Source organism: Meriones unguiculatus, chromosome 5 (genome assembly GCF_030254825.1).
Source record: "Meriones unguiculatus strain TT.TT164.6M chromosome 5, Bangor_MerUng_6.1, whole genome shotgun sequence".
NCBI classification, from domain to species: domain Eukaryota; kingdom Metazoa; phylum Chordata; class Mammalia; order Rodentia; family Muridae; genus Meriones; species Meriones unguiculatus.
Window position 1 is genome coordinate 103207516 of NC_083353.1, and position 18742 is coordinate 103226257.

The following is an 18742-nucleotide window of genomic DNA, read 5'->3' on the forward strand; positions in this document are numbered from 1 at the left end:
TTTCAAAACAGTAGATGCTGCTGCTAGAGCTGACGCACATCTTTCCCGGGAGATGAGCTCACTTGTTCCCACTGTCCCCCAGGAAAATCTGCAAGTCTTGTAAATGCAGCCAGGAGGAGCACTGCCTAAGCTCTGACCTGGAGGATGACCGGAAGATTGGGCGCCTTCTGATGGACTCCAAGTATGCCACCCTAACTGCCAGGGTGAAGGGTGGAGATGGCATCCGCATCTATAAGAGGAACCGCATGATCATGACCAACCCCATTGCCACCGGCAAAGATCCCACCTTTGACACTATCACCTACGAGTGGGCTCCCCCAGGAGTCACCCAGAAACTGGTAAGAATAGCTTTTTCTGCTTGAGTGATTATTTTCCTTCCCCCTTAAGTATGAGCTGTGTCACAGATTCCTGAAATTTGGTGAAGAGGTAGGAATGGCTATAGTTTTAGCTCTCCTCTTCTATCAGGTTAATGACTAAAAAGGAAAGACAGTCTGGGCCTCAGTTTTTCTCACCCACAGAATGGGGAGAGGTGTTCATATGAATATTTGGGGGCTGTCCAGTTCTATACTGGGAGGGGCTGCATTCATTGTGTCTTTTGGGCTCCTCACTTCTGAACTGGGGATGTTTTATCATGGGTCTCTGAATGCCTGTTCATCTCTGCAAGATATTCATTTCCATGTGAAGTGATCTGGAGCCCTCAACAAGCCTGTGGGGAAAAGGAGCACTCCTCCCTCCTCAGACATGGAAGCCTGTTGATCTTAGATGGAGGAATGAATGAATAGTTCTTAAGCGTTCTTGAATTCCACCACCCTGCAAGGCAAAAGATCCCCTTACACAACAAGAAACAAAGAGTGGCTTTTGTGAGTGGCCCAGGTGAAGCAGGGGCTGATGGCTGGCCACAGAGGGTGGTATCAGAGCCGTGGCAGAGCCAGGACTTGCCATAGGATCCAGTCCTAGTGTGTGAGAGCCATCAAGCAATGTTCACAAAGTCAGTGAGACACGAGCCATCAAGTCTTAAAGAGCTGGCTGAGAGTGTTAGGAAGCAGCTGGTGAAAGCCCCGGATGGGCAGCCCATCTAATCAGGGGCCGCCATCAGAGGGAGGGCCCATGATGAATGCTGCCTTGTAAAACGGCCTGCCTACAAAGCCCCCCTGTCTGCCTCACAGCTGGCTGGTCTCAGTTCTGGTGCTGGCCAACACTTTTTTTCACTCACCCTCCCCTCTCTGTTTTCATTAGCAAGTGGTCATATCTGATTGAATGTTGGAAGTGGGACAGAACCTGGCTGTCCATCATCCTTCCCTACCAGAACGAAAGTTAGAGAACTCTATCAGCCTTCCAAGCTGGTGCCCATCAGCCTGCCTGCGCCTCTGTATCAAGTACTACTGTCACCAAGCTAAGAGTATTTCACCCACATCCTTGTGTAATTTCCCAATGTGTTAGACATACACTGTTACAAGGAAGCTGAGGCTCAGAAAGAGCCTACAACTAGCCAGGTGCTCAGCTGATTTAGGTGGAGTCAAGCCTTCATCTCAGGCCTCCATGCCCACCCCTGTCAAAGCTTACGTTCCTTCACACCCACACCCACACCCACCCCCACCCCCACCCCCAGGCCATTAGGACTGGTATGTGGGAGAGGAGGCAAGTCAGAGGGTTAGCCTATTTGAAAGCAGGCTTCCACGAAGGGAATGAAGTAGGCTTTGGCCACTAGCCAGGAAAGAAGGGGTAAAAGAAAGAAGAAGGAGGGAGTCAGCATCTACTGTTCAGTCTGCATGTATGTCTTTGAGTGTCTGCCATGCCCTGTGTGTCTCAGCCCCTCTGTGGCCTATTTGAATGGGCAGCACACCCAGGCTTGTGACTCTCACGCCTCCTGATCTGTTCTCACATCCAAGGTAACCACTAACAATCAGCAGTAATCTCCCTCCCACTGAGCCCATTATACCTCAAGAAGATTGTCTTTAAAAAAGACAGACCAGTGCCAGACATCGCTGGGGTTCTAACTCTGCCATCTTATTGTATAGCGTATTAATCCATAATGAGGGCCTGGAGGCCTAGGCTAAGCAGGGTCCCCAAGTGAGCCCTTCATCAACGATCGGCTAGTAATGTCTGTCATGGCCGTCAGTAGAAAAGCAACGGCAAGGCCAGACTCGAAGCCTCAAAGCACAGACCAATGGCAAGTAGATATGTAGCATCTTGACAATGCAAAGATGGAGCCACTACAGAGTTGCGACAAGAATGCTAGTCCTGAGGCAGGAAATCACTCATTCCCTAAGAATCCTCTTGCAGCCACATATACCTACAGGCAATGCAGAGTTGTCAAGGGACTCTATGTGTGCAAAGATAATAAGGACCAATGCTATGGGATTCCTGGGGTAGGTACTGAAGGCCAGGGAAAGAGACACAGCCAAGGGACAGGGGATCCTGATAACATGTGACAGGGAAGAAAAAAGCTTGAGATCCAAGCTCCTGGGCTCAAAGCTGTCACTGTGCCTGTTTCCCAGGTTATATCAGTACCGTCCTCCTAGGCTTCCATGGGAATTAATGGGGTTAGCTGATGTATAAGAGCCCTACATTATAAGAGTCCTGGAATGTGCTAAGGTCCACCAAACCGTAGCCTATTCCCACCACTGTTAAACCACTAAACTTGCGGAACCTGGTGCCCTAGCAAGAAAAACAGTTATTCCTCTGAGAGATAAATCCTGCAAGTAAGCTGCTTCAACAACTTGAATCAGGAGGTGTTTCCAGAAAAGCAAAGCTCTTGCCTCCACCTTTCCAACCCCCTACTTTGGAAAATGAGGCCAAGACATTCCCTGGGCAGCATCTCAGGAGGGGCTGTGTGCGTGACTTGGCCAGACAAAGCTGTGTCCTAATCCATCTCCTTGGCCCTGTACCCTAACCTAGACACTGGCTTATTCATCTATCATGTCTCACTGTGTTCTGGTGGCCACAGCCCCTTCCCTGCCACCACTCATTGCCCCCAAAGGAACTGATCATAGTATGCCTGTTTCCACTATGCACGCAAAATATCTGTCTTAGGGCTCCCTCCCAGACCCTCCAAATACCCCTCTGATTGCAGTCTGGTAGTGCAAAAAGTCTCTTCACTGATTCCAGATGATTCCCACATACTCAAAGGACTGGGCCTCGGTTCTTGAGAGCTAACTAGACAACAGTCATGCTATAATCCACTTGTTATTTCTCAATAAGTAAAATAAGCCAATACACTCATTGCCTCCTAATACAGGGTAGGGAAGAATCTCTTCTCATACGGGGCACCAGCTATGTGGTGTTCAGGGGGATCTGTTTGCCCCTACATTAGCTAGAGGATTTTAGCCTCCTTTGCTAAGTAGACTCCTTTGTCCCTTTTGGCCCTCTTTAAGCTGCCAGCTGGAACGAACCATCAACCTCTCAGTCTCTTTGTTGTGAGAAAGTTCAGGCAAGGTGGCCTTCGTTCTCGCCTAGTGGCCATGTAGGCTGCCCTTAACTTGGCAGATGACAAAATTAGGGTCCACTTGGGTAGATGGGTTAGTTGCTGAGCCTGTCCCCCACCATCCAGTCTCTGTCCACCGCTTGTTTCTGCAAAAGAACTCAAAAAGCAACTGGGCATGTGCAGACAGGCCTGGAGTTGACCAGGTGTACCATGAGCCTTTTTGTGCCAGCAAAGACTCAGAAGTGGGGGGGGTTGTTTTCTGGAATCTATGACGTAGTCAACACGAGAGTATCCACAATCCGATGTCAGCAGAAGCTGGACATGGCTCTTGGCTTCTTCAGAATTTAGTTATTAAAAAATCCTGTGACAACCAGGCCTGGGACATACCCACCCCAGGTTCTTCTCCCAGTTATGCAGCTTCCTGTTGCTGTGACAAATGCATGAGATAATCAACCTATAAAGAGGAAGGGGCTGTGTGGACTCCTGGTTCGGGAGGTTTGGGTTTGTGGTCAAGTTGGTCTGTGTGACACTACAGTAGGAACATGATGAAAGCTGCTTTCTTCACAGCCAAGAAGCAAAAAAGGACCAGGGGTCCTCTCTACCCATTCAAAGGCTTGTCCCCAAGTGACCAAGAAGCCCCTTGTTTACATTCCACCTTGTTTAAGCGTCTGCCACCTCCCAATAGCACAAATCAGGAAACCGAACATTAACACATGAATCTTGGAGGACAGGTAATACATCGTGGGATCTCTGCTCACTAGTAGCAGACATCTTAGGCTTCTCACTGTGATTTTTAGTAGAGGTTTACATGTTAATTCCCATAATTCCAGTAAGTCTAGTTCTGAGCAGCGAGATTCAGGCCAGCAGGGTTCAGAGAGGATGGACAGTGGGAGCCAGGTAAGCTGGTAATGAGGGAAGGGGAAGAGCTGGAAAAGAGTCACCCAGTAAAAGCAGCTTGCCTCTCAGTTTCTCATACTATGGCCTTGACCTTTGTCGCCAGCCGACCTCCCATCCCTGGGACCGGCTAAGCAGAAGATCTCTGACTGTGAAGGAAACAATAGTTACCTGTGAACAAATTAGTATTCAATTATCAGTCACATAGTCGATGGTGCTATTGACTTGAGACGCTGAGGATTCTACTCTTAGAGGTGCTGACGCGTGTTTTAAAATAATAAACCATGAAATGCCATATTCTCATAATGATCTCATTATACTGCTAAGAAAAGCAATTTTAAACTAGATTTATTTTTCCTTTAATCAGGAGTATTGCCCATGTGGTAAATGAAGTAAAAATGTTCCATTCAGAAGGGAACAATATCCGCCCTGCAAAGCCGGTGAATCTAAAATGAGCCTAGTTCTCACCAAAAATGAGAATCTGTGGTTAAGCCTCAGGCAAGGAAAAGCTCGTGCAAGCCCCTCTAAGGTGTTACCAATTGTTACAGCACTTCTACTTTTTGGAGAACTCTTGAGTTTTCAAAATCCCAAGGAATGAGTAACTTGCCTTGCTTCAGTTTCCCCACTAGGTGCTTGGGGTCCCAGCTGATTTATCACTTATATTTGTTTCTTGCTGGTGTTTCACTGAAAGGTAGTTATATTAGTCATTTTCCCTTGTTGCCATGACAGGAACAGCTTATGAAGAAGGGCTTATTTTGACTCACATTTTGATAGGGTGTAGACCATGAAGGTGGGAAGGGAAGGAATGGTGGTGGCAGGAGTGGCTTATGGCTGTGGCAGTGGGAACATATGGCCAATGACTATTCACATCTCCAAAGAGCAAAAAGCAAGAGGGAGAGAATTCTGGAGCCAGGAGAAGGCTATAAATCCTAAGGCATGTCCCCTCAGCCACCTACCTCCCAAAGGTTCCACAGCTCCCCAAAATAACACCGCCAGCAGAGTCATGGGAGACATTCTGCATTCAAACTATAACAGTAGTGTAAGGTCTTAAACTTTTGGCGTCAGTGACTAAGATTCATGTCCACAGTATGCAGATTCTTGGGTGTCACAACTGCCCTGATGATCTGGGGACTTGCGCTTGGGAAAGTACACTTTAGTGACTTTTCCAAAGACTTCTCACACACTGGGGCGGTTAGCAAACATGGCGACTAAGTATAGGTTAGTAGAGGTCCATTTCCAAAGGAGAAAAGGCACAGATAGGAAAACAGAAAGCAAGGGGAAAGGAAACTGGATGAGCAGCATGGAGTAGGTGGTGCAGGCCTATTCCTGAATACCAGAGCCTGCTGGGCTTGCATGGTGCTCACTTTTGCATCTGAGAAATATGTGCAGAGAAATGACGTGAAGGTGGCTGCAGTAACACAGCTAGCATGCCTAGGGCGAGGATTTCACTCTAAGATGAGCTAAATCCAGAATGCACACACTTATGCATACCCATGCCCATGCACACACACACACACACACACACACACACACACACACACACACAGCTGGCCAAAGCTTCTTTGAAGAGAAGATACAAGCAGGCTTTTTTCCATCATGAGCATCTCCATCAGCAGGGGTAGCAATAAAGCACATAGACTGGAGGACCAGAGAGAAGACAGTCCCATGCAGGCCCAGGTCAAGTGACGTTAGCCTCTATGCATTCCTGTTGTCATGATTCTGTAACAGTTTTAACATCTGGTCACTGCCCAGAAAGTAGCAACAGAGAAGAGGTTCAATGGAATGACTTCACTTTGGTGGCAAACTTACTCCCCTTATTTCTTCTTATGGTTGTAACAAAATACCTACCAAACACAACTTAAGAGGAAAAGGTTTCTTGTGTCTCATGGTTTGAGGGGACAGCCCCTCACAGTGAGAAAGTGATATAGTAGGAGCTCTAAGTGGCTGGTCATGTTGTATGTGCAGTCAGGAAGCAGAGGGAGGTAAAGGAATGCTGATGTTTTTTACACACTCTGAGACTTAGAGCCCATGGGGTGCTGCCACCCACATTCAGGGTGGATCTTCCTTCCTCAGTTAAACCGTCCTAGAAACATTCTCATAGATATACTGCAGATTGTGTTTCCCCGGTGATTTTAGAGCCGCTCAGGCTGACAGTGAATATTAACCATCCCATCTGTCGTCACCGTCATTTCACCTCCGAAAACAGAGCAAATTGATCTTCATTTCCATTCTGACAGAAACTGAAATGGGTAAAAAGACACCCTTTCTCTTCCTAATCACAAAGGGAAAAATCACAGTAGTGCGCAGGGAATGAACAACAAATTAAGCCCGTCATCAGCCAGCCCTGCCATGCCTAGACAATGAGCAGACGGAGAGCCAGCCAACAGGTGTGACTCAGTGTTTGTTTCTCACCTGTGCTCATGGTGGTAGGCCATCTGCCTAGCATGTGTGCTGGCTCAGTTAAATCTCCAGGGAGAATTTTTAAATGTGTCAGTCAGAAGGCAGCCCTTGGACCTACACAGACAGATGAATTCAGACACAGGCACGCATTCACAGTTCTAGCACCAAGGGAAAGATACAGAAGCATTTCAGTATATGCAAGCTACAGGGAGTGCATTTTCCCCTTTGCATTCATTCTCTCGCCTATGTATTCTTATTTGAGACAAGGGACAGGTATTGCTTTGTGGCTTATAAAAAGAAAACTAAAGTCAAAAAATAAATGCAATGAGGCTGAGGTGATAGTTCTTGTAACGAAAGTGCAGGCCTTGCAAGCATAAGGACCTGAGATCAATCCTCCAGAACCCATGTTTTTATAAGGCAGACATGGTGACATATGGAGCCCCAGTTCTGGAAAGGCACAGACAAGTGAATCCTGGGGCTTGGTGGCCACCCAATCTAGCCTATGTAATGAGTCCAGGGCCAAAGAGAGACCTTTTCTCAAACAAAAGGTAGATGGATATCCTACTTTACTTTCTGTTGCTATTATAAAACACTCTAACCAAGAGTAACTTAGGGAAGGAAAGCGTTTTATAGCTTGCACTTCCAGGTCACAGTCCATAATTAAGGAAAGTTAAGGTGGGAACTTAAGTAGGAATTCAAAGCAGAACCTGTGGAGGAACATTGCTTGCTAGCTTACTCGGGCACTTGCCCTAGGAATGGTACTTCCCACAGTGGGCTGGGCCTTCCTACATCAAATAACAAATCAAGACAACCCCTCAATGCCCACAGACCAACCTGATAGAGACAGTTGCTCAACTGACTCTTTGCGGGGTGATTTTAGGCTGTGTCAAGTTAGCTAGTGCTAACTAGGACAATGGCACTAAAAGAACAACAGCAGCCCAGTTGGCTCTAGCCTCTGAATGCATGTGAACACACACACACACACACAGGAAGAAATGAAGGGAGAGAGAGAGGTAAGAGGTATTTACATTTCAATCACTGGAAAGAGTGGAAGATCGGCATTTTTTGTTCTTGTGTCTTAGCTCCTGTGACCATGAACCACATCCATGTGACACTGTCTCTTCCACTCCATCCTCCCTAGGGCCTGCAGTACATGGAGCTCATCCCCAAGGAGAAGCAGCCTATTACAGGTACTGAGGGTGCCCTCTACCGCCGACGCCAGCTCATGCATCAGCTTCCTATCTATGACCAGGACCCCTCTCGATGCCGTGGACTTGTGGAGAGTGAGCTGAAAGCAATGGAAGAATTCGTCAAGCAGTACAAAAGCGAGGCCCTTGGGGTGGGTGAGGTGGCCCTCCCAGGGCAGGGAGGCCTTCCCAAAGAAGAAGGCAAGACACAGGAAAAGCCAGAGGGCACAGAGACCGCTGCCCCAACCACCAATGGCAGCCTGGGTGACCCATCGAAGGAGGTGGAATATGTGAGTGTCCCTTGTCTCTGGTCTGGCTGCAGCTGCCCAAGCCAGGGCTATGTGGTCAGGGTCCCATCTTGCCATACTGTCCTCTTATTCATGTGTTTGTTTACATCATTTGCAAAAATAACATGGGCTAAGGTCAAGTGAACAAGGTACAATTGCCATACTAATAGCAGTTCCATGTGATGACGGCATGAGAAGCTGGGGGGTGGATGACATGAGCCTAGCAAGGCCAGATGATGTGAGTTTCATCCTACTCATGCATCCGTCATGGCATCATCTCTTGGGTTGCAGGAAGTCAAGCAAGAAGAGGTCACAGTCCCGTGTTGGTGGGAACTTTAGGCTGAGGACTAGATCTAAAAGGGGCAAGCTGTGAGTCAGATGTAGGACATGGTTCCAGCTATGTGGCTGCCAATTTTTCCCAGCAACAGTGTGGAAGATGCATATACCTGGGGCCATGTTGAGAAAACACAGAAGAGAAGCCAGTATTTCACAGGTGAAATTCTCATGGATGGGTTTGCCCTGAGGAACCATGGGGCTGATGGCCACTATGTTTCTACCAGGAGGGCCTTTTTCTTACCCTTCAGCCAGGTGGCCCCTTTTGCCACTACTTAACATTTAGTTATAAAAGTCCCAGCACAGGGATCCCTTTGTTTGATGGGTCGTGTCACTGTGGCCAGGTTATCTGATACAGCAACTTAGGAAATGACGGTTGTATTTGCATTGTGGTTTCAGACTGTTTAACCAATGGTCTCTTGGCACTGTGTGCTTGAGCAGCACATCACAGGAGAGGGAAAACGTGGGTGGATGGGAGCATATGGTAGACAGAAACAGAAAATGGAGGAAGGGGCCAAGGCAAGATGTAGCCTCTAGGGACAGGTCTACAGTGACCAGCTTCCCAGATCTGGTTAGGCCTTATCTTCTACATTAACAATGCCATCATATTTATTGGTCAAGGCTTTCATGATGTGATAGTCTTTAGAAATGAGCTCACAAACACTGCCAGAGGAGCACTTTATTAAACCCCCGGACAATTCTCAATCCAGCCAAATGGACAACCAAGATTAGCCACCATGGCTCTGAAGTATGCCTGGCAGCCTCTGGCAAGCCAGGCAACCCACAGAAAGACAGCCCAAGAGCCTGGTTACCCTGTCATTCCTGGTTCTGGGTTCCTTAAGTACCTCCTAGCTCCACCCCACCTTGGCCCAACTCGGGATTCCCAACCAAGGAACCACAGCCTCATATTCTTTTAGCTGAGAATTCCAATAGTAGGGTTTTTTCCTTATTATTTAACAGGGAGACTTGTTGTTCAGTTATGTGTATATGTCTCTGTCTTTGTGTCTTTGTGTGCAGGTGTGTCTGGAACCTAGACAAGGGTATTGGATTTATTGGAACTAGAATTACGGGTGGTTGTGAGCTGACAGATACGGGTTCTGGGAACCCATCTCAGGTACTGAGCCATCTCTTCAATCCCTGCCAGCAATACTTAAAAGACTCACTTCTTGTGTGTGGATACATGTGTGAAAGGCTTTAAAGAGACTAAATCTAGTTACCATAGTAGCTACTAGTGTTATAAACTTTTCTCCCCAACATCACCCCAATCCTGCTCACTATCCACCCTTTAATAGTTTAAAGAGTAAGTTTTAAAGAATTCTAAGTTGGAACAGAATCTCTTGATGTCATTGTGACTTCTCCAAATCAACATTCCCAAGGGAGAGATGCTTTTCTGAGAACATATCTTGTCCTTGACTGAGCCCCACATATTTGTTCAACATGGAACTGGAGCAAAGATGCCCTGAGAATCTGGGTCCTTGCCTATACTTAACTGTGGGGAATATTTGTGACACTTTGGAAGTGTTTAAGTAATAACATTGGTTAGTAAATGGCATGTTCCACTGTCAGAAATGAGCAGGGAATGAGGAGGAAGCTGTTAGGATGAATTTGTCTGATGCCTGTAAAAGATGTAGTTCTCTGTCCTGCCCCAACCACAACTTTAACTCAGTATCTCGCTGTGCTACTAGTGGGGTCACACCTCTCATTCTCCATAGATTCTGAGAGCTTGTTCATCTCTGCATCTATAGAGGGTATCTTTGACGTAGACAGTTGGTACTCAACAAGCATGTTCACAAGTAAATTAATGTTCACCCCACACTGGGCTCTGGGAGATAGGAAGAATTTGAATGGCATCCAGCCTAAAGAGATAGTGACATTTCCTTTCCACATTGCTTAAGCACCAAGCTTTACTCAGACTTTTAGGCTCTCTTTAAATTCCTACGGTTGCCTGGTAGAGTGATTTCATGAGAGCCAGGTGAGGTGTGAACTCTTTTATGTATGCACAGTAGGTAGATGGTCCAAAATCTCATTTCCATAATAGTATCCAAGGGATGCTGAGTTAAAGCACCCTTCTTGCTATTTGTTCTAGAAGAAAATATCTGAGTTCTCTGTCTCCTCAAAGCAGGGAAAAGAATACCAGTGAAGACAGCTCAGCACTCAGCAGGCCAAAAATCTGTGTCCCCAGCAGCCTCACTACCAAGTACAGGCCTGAGCCACTCTCTGAAGCCCTTGCATGGATGGATGATAAATGGATGGATGGATTACTTTAAAGGAGCACTGCTTAAAAAAAAAATACTACCCAGTACTTTCAAGATTCCTTGCATTGTAGTCCAGAATCACAAGCATAATCTAACATTGTTTTCTATCTCCTGTCACTGACCCCAGCCCTTGACAGTGAACCATGTCCCTCTGCCACCCAAAATCTCCCACCTGGCAATATTGCATGCTACTATACACCTTTCCCTGTCCCCAAAGGCTGCTTAATCTAGGCCATGTCCTTCCTTTAAAACCTCCATAAAACAGCAACGGCCATTAGGCTGCTGCATTCTCCCAACATGCCACTCTCACAGAGGAGCGTCATGCCAGAGCCCTTTCTAAACTGCCTCTGAGGAACTCTCACCAAGAGGCTATAATTCAAGGGAATGCCAAAACTAGATACCAGCCAGGATGCAGGACATAGCTCTTCCTGAACCCCACCTATCCAATGGCTGTAGCTTTCCTCATTCTTCCTGATGAGTCCGTTCACAGATCAGGACAGCAGGCTTATATTTCAAAGAGCTCAGTATGTCAGACAGACCCACCAACAGGACACGTTGACCCAAATCAGCAAGCAGAAGTACATCTGTCTATGTGGACAATGAACTAAGAGGTGTGGCTGTCTACACCAACCTCAGAGCAGATAAAAAATCACTATCATCACACTTACAGTGGGAGACAAAAGCACAATGGAAACACCCCCAGCCACAGAGCCTTCAATAAGGCCTCTCCATAAGAAAATCCTAAGGTGGAAACACCCAGTCCCAAACACCAGCTCATCTGCTGTCACTCCTGGGGTAAAAAAACAATAGTCCAGTTTTTCAAACCACCAAAGCCAATTAAATGTCTTTAAATCTTTGTGATGACCATGACATGGCTTGAGGTCATCAGGCAAATTTCCCAAAGGAGGAGCCTGGAACACAGCCATATTTGCTAAGACCTAATTCAAACTCAGGTCTTGTCATCACAGTGTGTGGTATGAGCAGTCCTGAGAGGAGCACCTAGAAAGGAGTATACATACATTCATACAGACAGACGACACATATGTGTATGTATATGTATGTATCTGTGCATGTGTGTATGATTGCAAACTCCATATATATAAATATATATATGAAGTGAGCCACATCACCTGACTTCCCTCACAGCCCGGCCTTCTAGAGAATGAAATCCTTTTCTCTGTGTGCTGGTAAGAGCAGGACACCCTACCCCAGCCCAAGTCTTTCCTCATGGGTCTGAGGAGCATCTTAGAGCCCTGGCCAAGTTGTTGTGAACTCTAGCAGCTACACCAGTGCTTTCCCTACCAGTCTGCTCAAAGCCCCTCACTCACTCTCCCAGCCCCCACCCCTCCTTTCTCTCTCCTGGATAGGATTTACGGATGCCTATACTGCGCAGCCATAGCCTGCATCCTCTGAGTACTGACAGTTTTGCAGGCAGTTTCCCTGCATTTGGAGAGCTCAGTGGATGTTCGCTTGGAAATTGAATATGCAGGGTTCCCAGCATGTCACTGTGCCCAGGCATTTCCGCCTTTCCAGCACCCCACAGTTGAAACCCAAGAAAGGGGACAGAATGCCAGAACAGAACATAAAGTGTACTCTCCACTGTAATGCTGATCATTCTTACCACCTGCCCCCAGCACCTTGCCCCTTTCTCAGTTGAGGTGATTATCCCTAAGCAGCAAGCAACAGAAAGTCAATGAAGAGGCGTGCAGGCTCCCAACAAGTCTTGGGAATGCATTCATAAGATCCTAAGATACTCAGTGAGATGCCAGAAGTAGTCCAACTCTTTTTCTCCCCACCTCCCCACAAAAATGCAAAGGGAGGCACAGCAGGCCTTGGACCCCACCCTCCTCCATAGGACAGCCTCTCAAATGGAAACTTACAGCCCCTGGCAGCTCAAGCTGAGGCCCATCCCAAAAAGGACATATTTGTGGGCAAGGGACTTCCAAGTTTTTGTCGGAGCAGATGTTTGGCTTGTGGGCTGCTCAGGCTGCCTTTCCTGCCAGCCCTACTTGGGGACACGAAGCAACCCCAACCCCTCTGTGAGGCACTTCTCTCTTAGCTGGAGTAAAGGTGTAAGAGACCAGTGAGGAAGCACTGACCCACAACCAACCCTGGTCCCTTTACCTTCCCTTACCCAGGTATCCATAGATGGGAACTTGGGAGTGGCCCTCAAAACCACCAGGGTAACCAGGCTCATCAGCCTCTGCCTTTTTCCTTCACAGTGGGGATATTTTTAATGACATTCAAAAATATTATTTTCCAAAGAAAAATTCCTTTATCCCACTTTTTATACTATAAATACTTTCCCATGTGGCCTTGTGACTTTCGCAGTCAATTTTCTTCCTTTTTTTGAGTGGGCTGCATAATATTCCATTGACTAAAACAGCCAGTGGCAAGCTATTTTCAGTAAAAGAACATAAGGCGTGTGTGTGTGTGTGTGTATTGGCAGGCCCTGCCACCTCTACTCAGCTCAGCTCCTATATCATGCTGTTATAGGCTCTAACTAAACAAGTGACTGGCTATGAGCCAATAAAACTTTATTTACAAAAATGGGGTTGGGGGTGGACTGGAGTTGATCCATAGAGAAATGTACTTTGCTGACCCCTGAGCAAGAAAAGCTATCTTCAGCCTTTTTCTAATTATGTGGGCTTTGTTTTGTTTGTTTTGCTTTTATAGGTTAAGCAGCAAGGTTGATTGTGATGATGGTGTTAATGATGGTGTTGGTGATGAGGGTGGGGATAGTCATTGTAATGGTGAGGCTGATGCAGATGATGATGATGGTGATGATGATCACAGTAATGGTGATGATAATGGTGTCAATGATGATGATAGGAATGGTGGTGATGGTCCTAGTGATGATAATGTTGACTGTGGTGTCATTGATGCTCCTGATGATGGTAATGATGGTAACGGTGATGATGTTGGTGATAATGTGATAACGATTAAGAGGTCACAATGTTGTGCACTACCATTCTTTCCCTGAATTATGTCAGGTACCAGGCCAGAAAATTTCCATGTCATTTTATCTAATCCCCAAAATTTTTACCCTATAAATCATATTGCGTGTATACATTCTTTCCACTTTAAAAAAAATGTTTTCTTTTTAAACTTTTGTGTGTATAAGTACTCACCTGTGTGTGACTAGTCAAATCCAGAAGAAGATATCAGATCTCCTGTACCTACAGTTACATATGTTTGTGAGCGTACATGTGGGTGCTGGGAACTGGACTCCTCGACAGGAGCAGCAAGTATTTTTAACTGCTGATCCATCTCTCCAGCTCCTCTCTCCATATCCAATAAGGTACACAGCAACATGTAATGTGGCAGGAATGCCCTGTCCCTGAATATAGACATTGTGCATGGACCCTGCAGGAGAGAACACACTGGACACCTCTTCCTGCCCAGCTGTGGAACGGACAGTTTATTTTCTTTACAAAGCTGGTCCTTGAGTTCATGGTGATCAAAGCTACATCTGAGAACAAATGCAGGCTACTCTCCTGAGAATAACTTAAGTGCTTCATGCCCATCTCAGTACTGAATAAGCAAGGAGGACCTAGTTAAAAAACATCTCTCAAGTTTAGCCTCCATGGGCTAAGGTCCTATAGTTACAACCTTCTCCAAGAAGGCACATCAGTAAAAATGCTGATAGAAATAGCGGCCACCATGGATAATGGGTTTTTCTATAAGCCAAGGAGCATCACTCTTACTGAGGCTTAGAAAAGCCATGGTTTCCCTTTTGCTTCCCCAGGGATGAAGCCATGGCACTGACCACATTCCAGACCTAGGACCCTACAACTGTGTAGCTGGTATTCTCCTTCCCCATCCTCTAGGGTCTCAGGAACACTAGCATGTAAGAAAACAAAACTCAAGACAGCTAAGCCTGTAGAGATGATGCCAGGCTAGAACACGGGGTAGCAGGGGGGAACCTTCTGTGAGACACAAGGATGAGAAGCAAAGATGGAGATTAAGCACCATAAGAGGACATGGGAGATGCTGTTTATAAATAAATTGTTGAGTGTTTGCATTGGAGTGAAGCCAGAGCCTAAATTCAAGGCCTTGTGTTAATATTTACTGGAGTGTAATGGTGAGATTTTCATGAGGCACTCTGGATTTAGACTGGGTAGGCCTTTGGATAAGAGCCTTCCAGGAGAAAAACATCGTAATTGGGATGTGCTTCTGGCAAGCCCAAGGAAGAGATTACTGTAGCCACAGAGGCCTTTCTGTGCCCATGGGTCCCTCTGAACCTTGGTCCTTAGATACAGTTCTATAGCCACATGGACCATGGCCACTGTCCTCAAAATGCTGTTGCCTAAAACACTTTGTGTCATGCTGCGGCCACATAACTCCATGTGTCCCAGTTTGATGTAGTTATTTCATTAAGCTGTGGAGCAAGCCATCCTGGCCAAGTGGCTTATGTCAGTGAGGCCCCTTTTGTTCTCAGATCAGCCGTTTGATCAGAGCTCCATAGGGACATCTTGTCTTTATCCACTCAGCTTCACTTGGGCAGGGGTCTGTGCTTATGTTTGGACTGAACTGGGGAAAATACACAGCTGGGTTAGTCAGGCAGAGTCTGCTTGGGACTCTTCCTCTACTTTCTCCATGTGCTGATCACCTTGGTATGGAAGCTTCTGGATGCTAGAACTTCTTTCTTCTCAGGATTCCCCAGGGGTGTGCCTTTAGAAACACAGGCTGGGTAAAGCTGCATACATGATCCCGCTCTGCTTAACATTATTCAACTTTACACTGCTGTAAAAAGGAGACGGGGATCTGAGAGACAGTTGGTCTTGAAGTTTGATATTTTCCTGGGTTAGCCATGGGTACTGATATCTTTTGTGTGGGCAGGGCAGCATGGCACAGCTGCTGGTCGGCCATGCTGTTGTAAGAGGCAACACAAAGACTCTACTGAACTGTGTTGATAGTTGGCAGTGCTGGGTGCATGGCAACTTATATTTGCCACTTCTGGTGGCTTAACCCTGTCGTTGGCAGAGGAGCACTCTCTGTCCCACTAGACTGGGACATGATTTCTCAGAGAAAGGGACTTCAATGTCATATTTGTTGGAAGAGTATCCAAGACTATGCCAATGCAATATGAATACATCCCAAAGCAGGGAACCCATAGCCCCACAAGGGATCAGCAATAGCCAAGTCTGATCCATCTTTGTCCTTCTCAAAACAGATGTTTAAACACTTCCCAAGCCCAAACATAACATACTCAAAAATCACTCATTTTTGACTGTTATGCTTTCCTGTTCATATATTTACATTGTTGCCCTGGCTGGTCTCTAACTTGTTGTGGGGTTCCTCCTGCCTCAGTCTCCTGGGTGCTGGGATCACAAACAGGAACCACTGCTTTTGACTGTTTAACTAAGCATCTTACAGTATGTGTGTGGGTCATAGAAAGACATGGGCATAGAGAAAAGCCTCTTACTCATTCCACCTCTGGAAGGATTTGTCCTACATCCCTTCTGCCTAGGGGAAAGTGCTGGACAGATAAGGTTCTCTGGCAGGTACTGGGAACACTCTTATGAGCAAACTTGAGTTTAGGTGCTTGGGAACAGGAGCAAAATCAGCTGATGTGTGCAAGATAAATAACCTCCTAAATGTCTTTTACCCTAGTCCCAAGGAAATTCTGCCTGCCTGTACCACCTCCTTTACAAAAAAAGTCCAAGGATAGCCACACTGGGATTCCCTGGAAAGTGCTAAAATGTCAACCCTGTAGGAATTCAAATTAGCCTTTGCAGTTAGTACCTGAGCCCAGGGCAGAGTTTGCACATGTCAGCAAGTTTCAGAAGTCTACTGGACTGTTTCTTAGAGTGAAGCCCCTAACAGTATCCATCTTTTCTTGGACCTCTCAAATTCCTGGTCTGCTGAATCAAATTCTCTAGGAAAAGAGAGTAAAAGAATGTGTTGCTGCAAGCCCTCCAGGAGACCTTAGGCAGGATAAGCCTGAGAACAAGGGTCTCCAAGTAGGCAGGGCTAGTAAAGAAGAGCAGTGGCCACAAGCCCAGAGCTGAGAGTCACTGGGCATGGGCTTGTGACATAAGATGGTCAGACTGGCAGAAGTCAGTTGGTGTTTTGATCTTGTTCAGCTAGAGAGAGCTGAACACATCCCATGGGATGCCCATGGCAATTCTAGATGGTATAGCCTTATAAGAATGGAGAGCCAGCTTCAACCGGGACCTCAACATGGTATGGTCAACTTAGGGGAGTGACTTAATCCCCTTGAGCCTCAGCTTTCTATCCTATGAGGAAAGAGGTCAGGATAACAAATGAACCCTTCAAAAGCCCCAACAAATCCACTGAACTATAACAATAACCCCAAAATGCTGTTACTGCTAAGAGTGTTTCCATTTGACAGATGACAAAGTTGATACATAAAGAGGTTAGCTTGCCCAAGCTCACACAGTAATCATGCAGGCAGCCTGACTCCAGAGCTTGGCTCCCTGGCACCCTGGGCGGTTGAAAAGCTGGGAGCTTTGCTAAGGGTGGTGGTAGAAGAGACGAGAATCACAGGGCCCAAGTCAGCATAGGGTCTGACCATGCATTGTCAACCCATTCCTGGTGGCTGAGAGGCCATGAGGCTGATAGGCCCAAGACAACCAGAGTCCTCAGCCTTTGAGATGACCAAGAAGACAGAAGGAAGAAAAAGAGGACATGGAAGAGGAAGTCACCCAGAGGCAGAAAAAGAAAACAGGGTGCTGAGACAATTTGAAGGGGCTCATTACACTATATTTTTACAAACTGACAATGACATTGTTTGCTGAAAAGAGCTTGTGACAGGTAGTAACTGTCACCAAAAGAGCCATGGGGAAAGCATACTCCTCAGGCAGGAACCTGACAAAGCCCTGTTAGATAGATGGGCACACTGACACCGCGTTCTATGAAACGAATCTTTTCCTTCCTCCTTGCTGCTCTGGTTATTGCCCTGCAGCTCAAATCACACCACTGTGCTCCTGGCCTCAAGGACCCACAATGGCTCCCTATAACCTCCAGAATAAAGTCTCCATTCATAACATGAGTTTAGGGTCACCTTTGAGCACCCATCCAGACTGCCTTTCTTAAAAGCTCATAGTTGCTGCTCCCTTCCATGTGTCCCTGAGATATTTGCCAGCATTCCCAGGCTGTTTTTTTTTTTTTAAACCCTGTCCCCTTTTTCCATGTTAAGCAACATCTGGGAATCTAGGATGCAGTAGGCCAACAGTAAGTCCTTTCTGTGTGGGAGGAAAAGACTGGAAATTTCATTCCACAAAACTTAGAAGCCAGACAGAAAACTTACTGTGTGCTCCAACAGCCCTGTCCACATGGTTTACAATGCCCAGGTGGGTAAAGGGGGCAGTGTGCAGGAATAGAGCTGACTGTCACTTAGGCTTCTTACCTTCTGAGGAGTCCCAGGCTGATGGTACTCAGTCATGGGAAAAGGTACAGAGTTTTCAGTTAACTGGAGGCAGGGGGTGGGAGGGGTTCCCCTGTTTCATTCCCAAGGCAGGGTGGAGCAAAGCTGGAAAACTAGAATTTCCTAAAGTCCATCATCAGGCAGTGAGATCCAGTTCAGATCCATCCAGATGAACAAATGCCCGCCACGCCTAGACATTAACTCAGTACCGACAGTGCTCCAGGAGGCTGTGTTGCATGGAGTCTCTTCACTTGGTTTCCTTATCCTAATTGTCATCACTTTACTTTTTATTTCCTCTGCAGTGTACAAGAGTACGTTAAGCACATCACTAAAAGATATAAGATAGGAATGGTGCCCCCATTACTCAGCTTTCTGTTACTGTGACAAGTACTTGGGAGAATCAGCTCAACAAAAGCAGGTTCATGGAGACCGAAATTTCCTAGGTTCCTCTGTATAGTGAGTTACCCTTGTCACCTCGGGCCTACAGTAAGGTGATAAATCATGGCAAGTATGCACCTCATAGTGACCAGAGAGCAAAGAGATAAAGAAAGAGATGAACATCCCACCAT

General features: G+C 46.5%; 1 protein-coding gene across 1 annotated transcript in view; it reads left to right on the plus strand.

Moving 5' to 3' along the window:
* The window catches only part of Lmcd1 (LIM and cysteine rich domains 1), a 62266-nt gene that overhangs the window by 38706 nt on the left and 4818 nt on the right, over positions 1–18742 (plus strand). Inside the window, exons 3-4 of the mRNA XM_021636485.2 lie at positions 83–338; positions 7860–8195. Coding sequence (XP_021492160.1) covers positions 83–338; positions 7860–8195 — 592 coding nt within the window. The remainder of the gene's footprint in view (positions 1–82; positions 339–7859; positions 8196–18742) is intronic.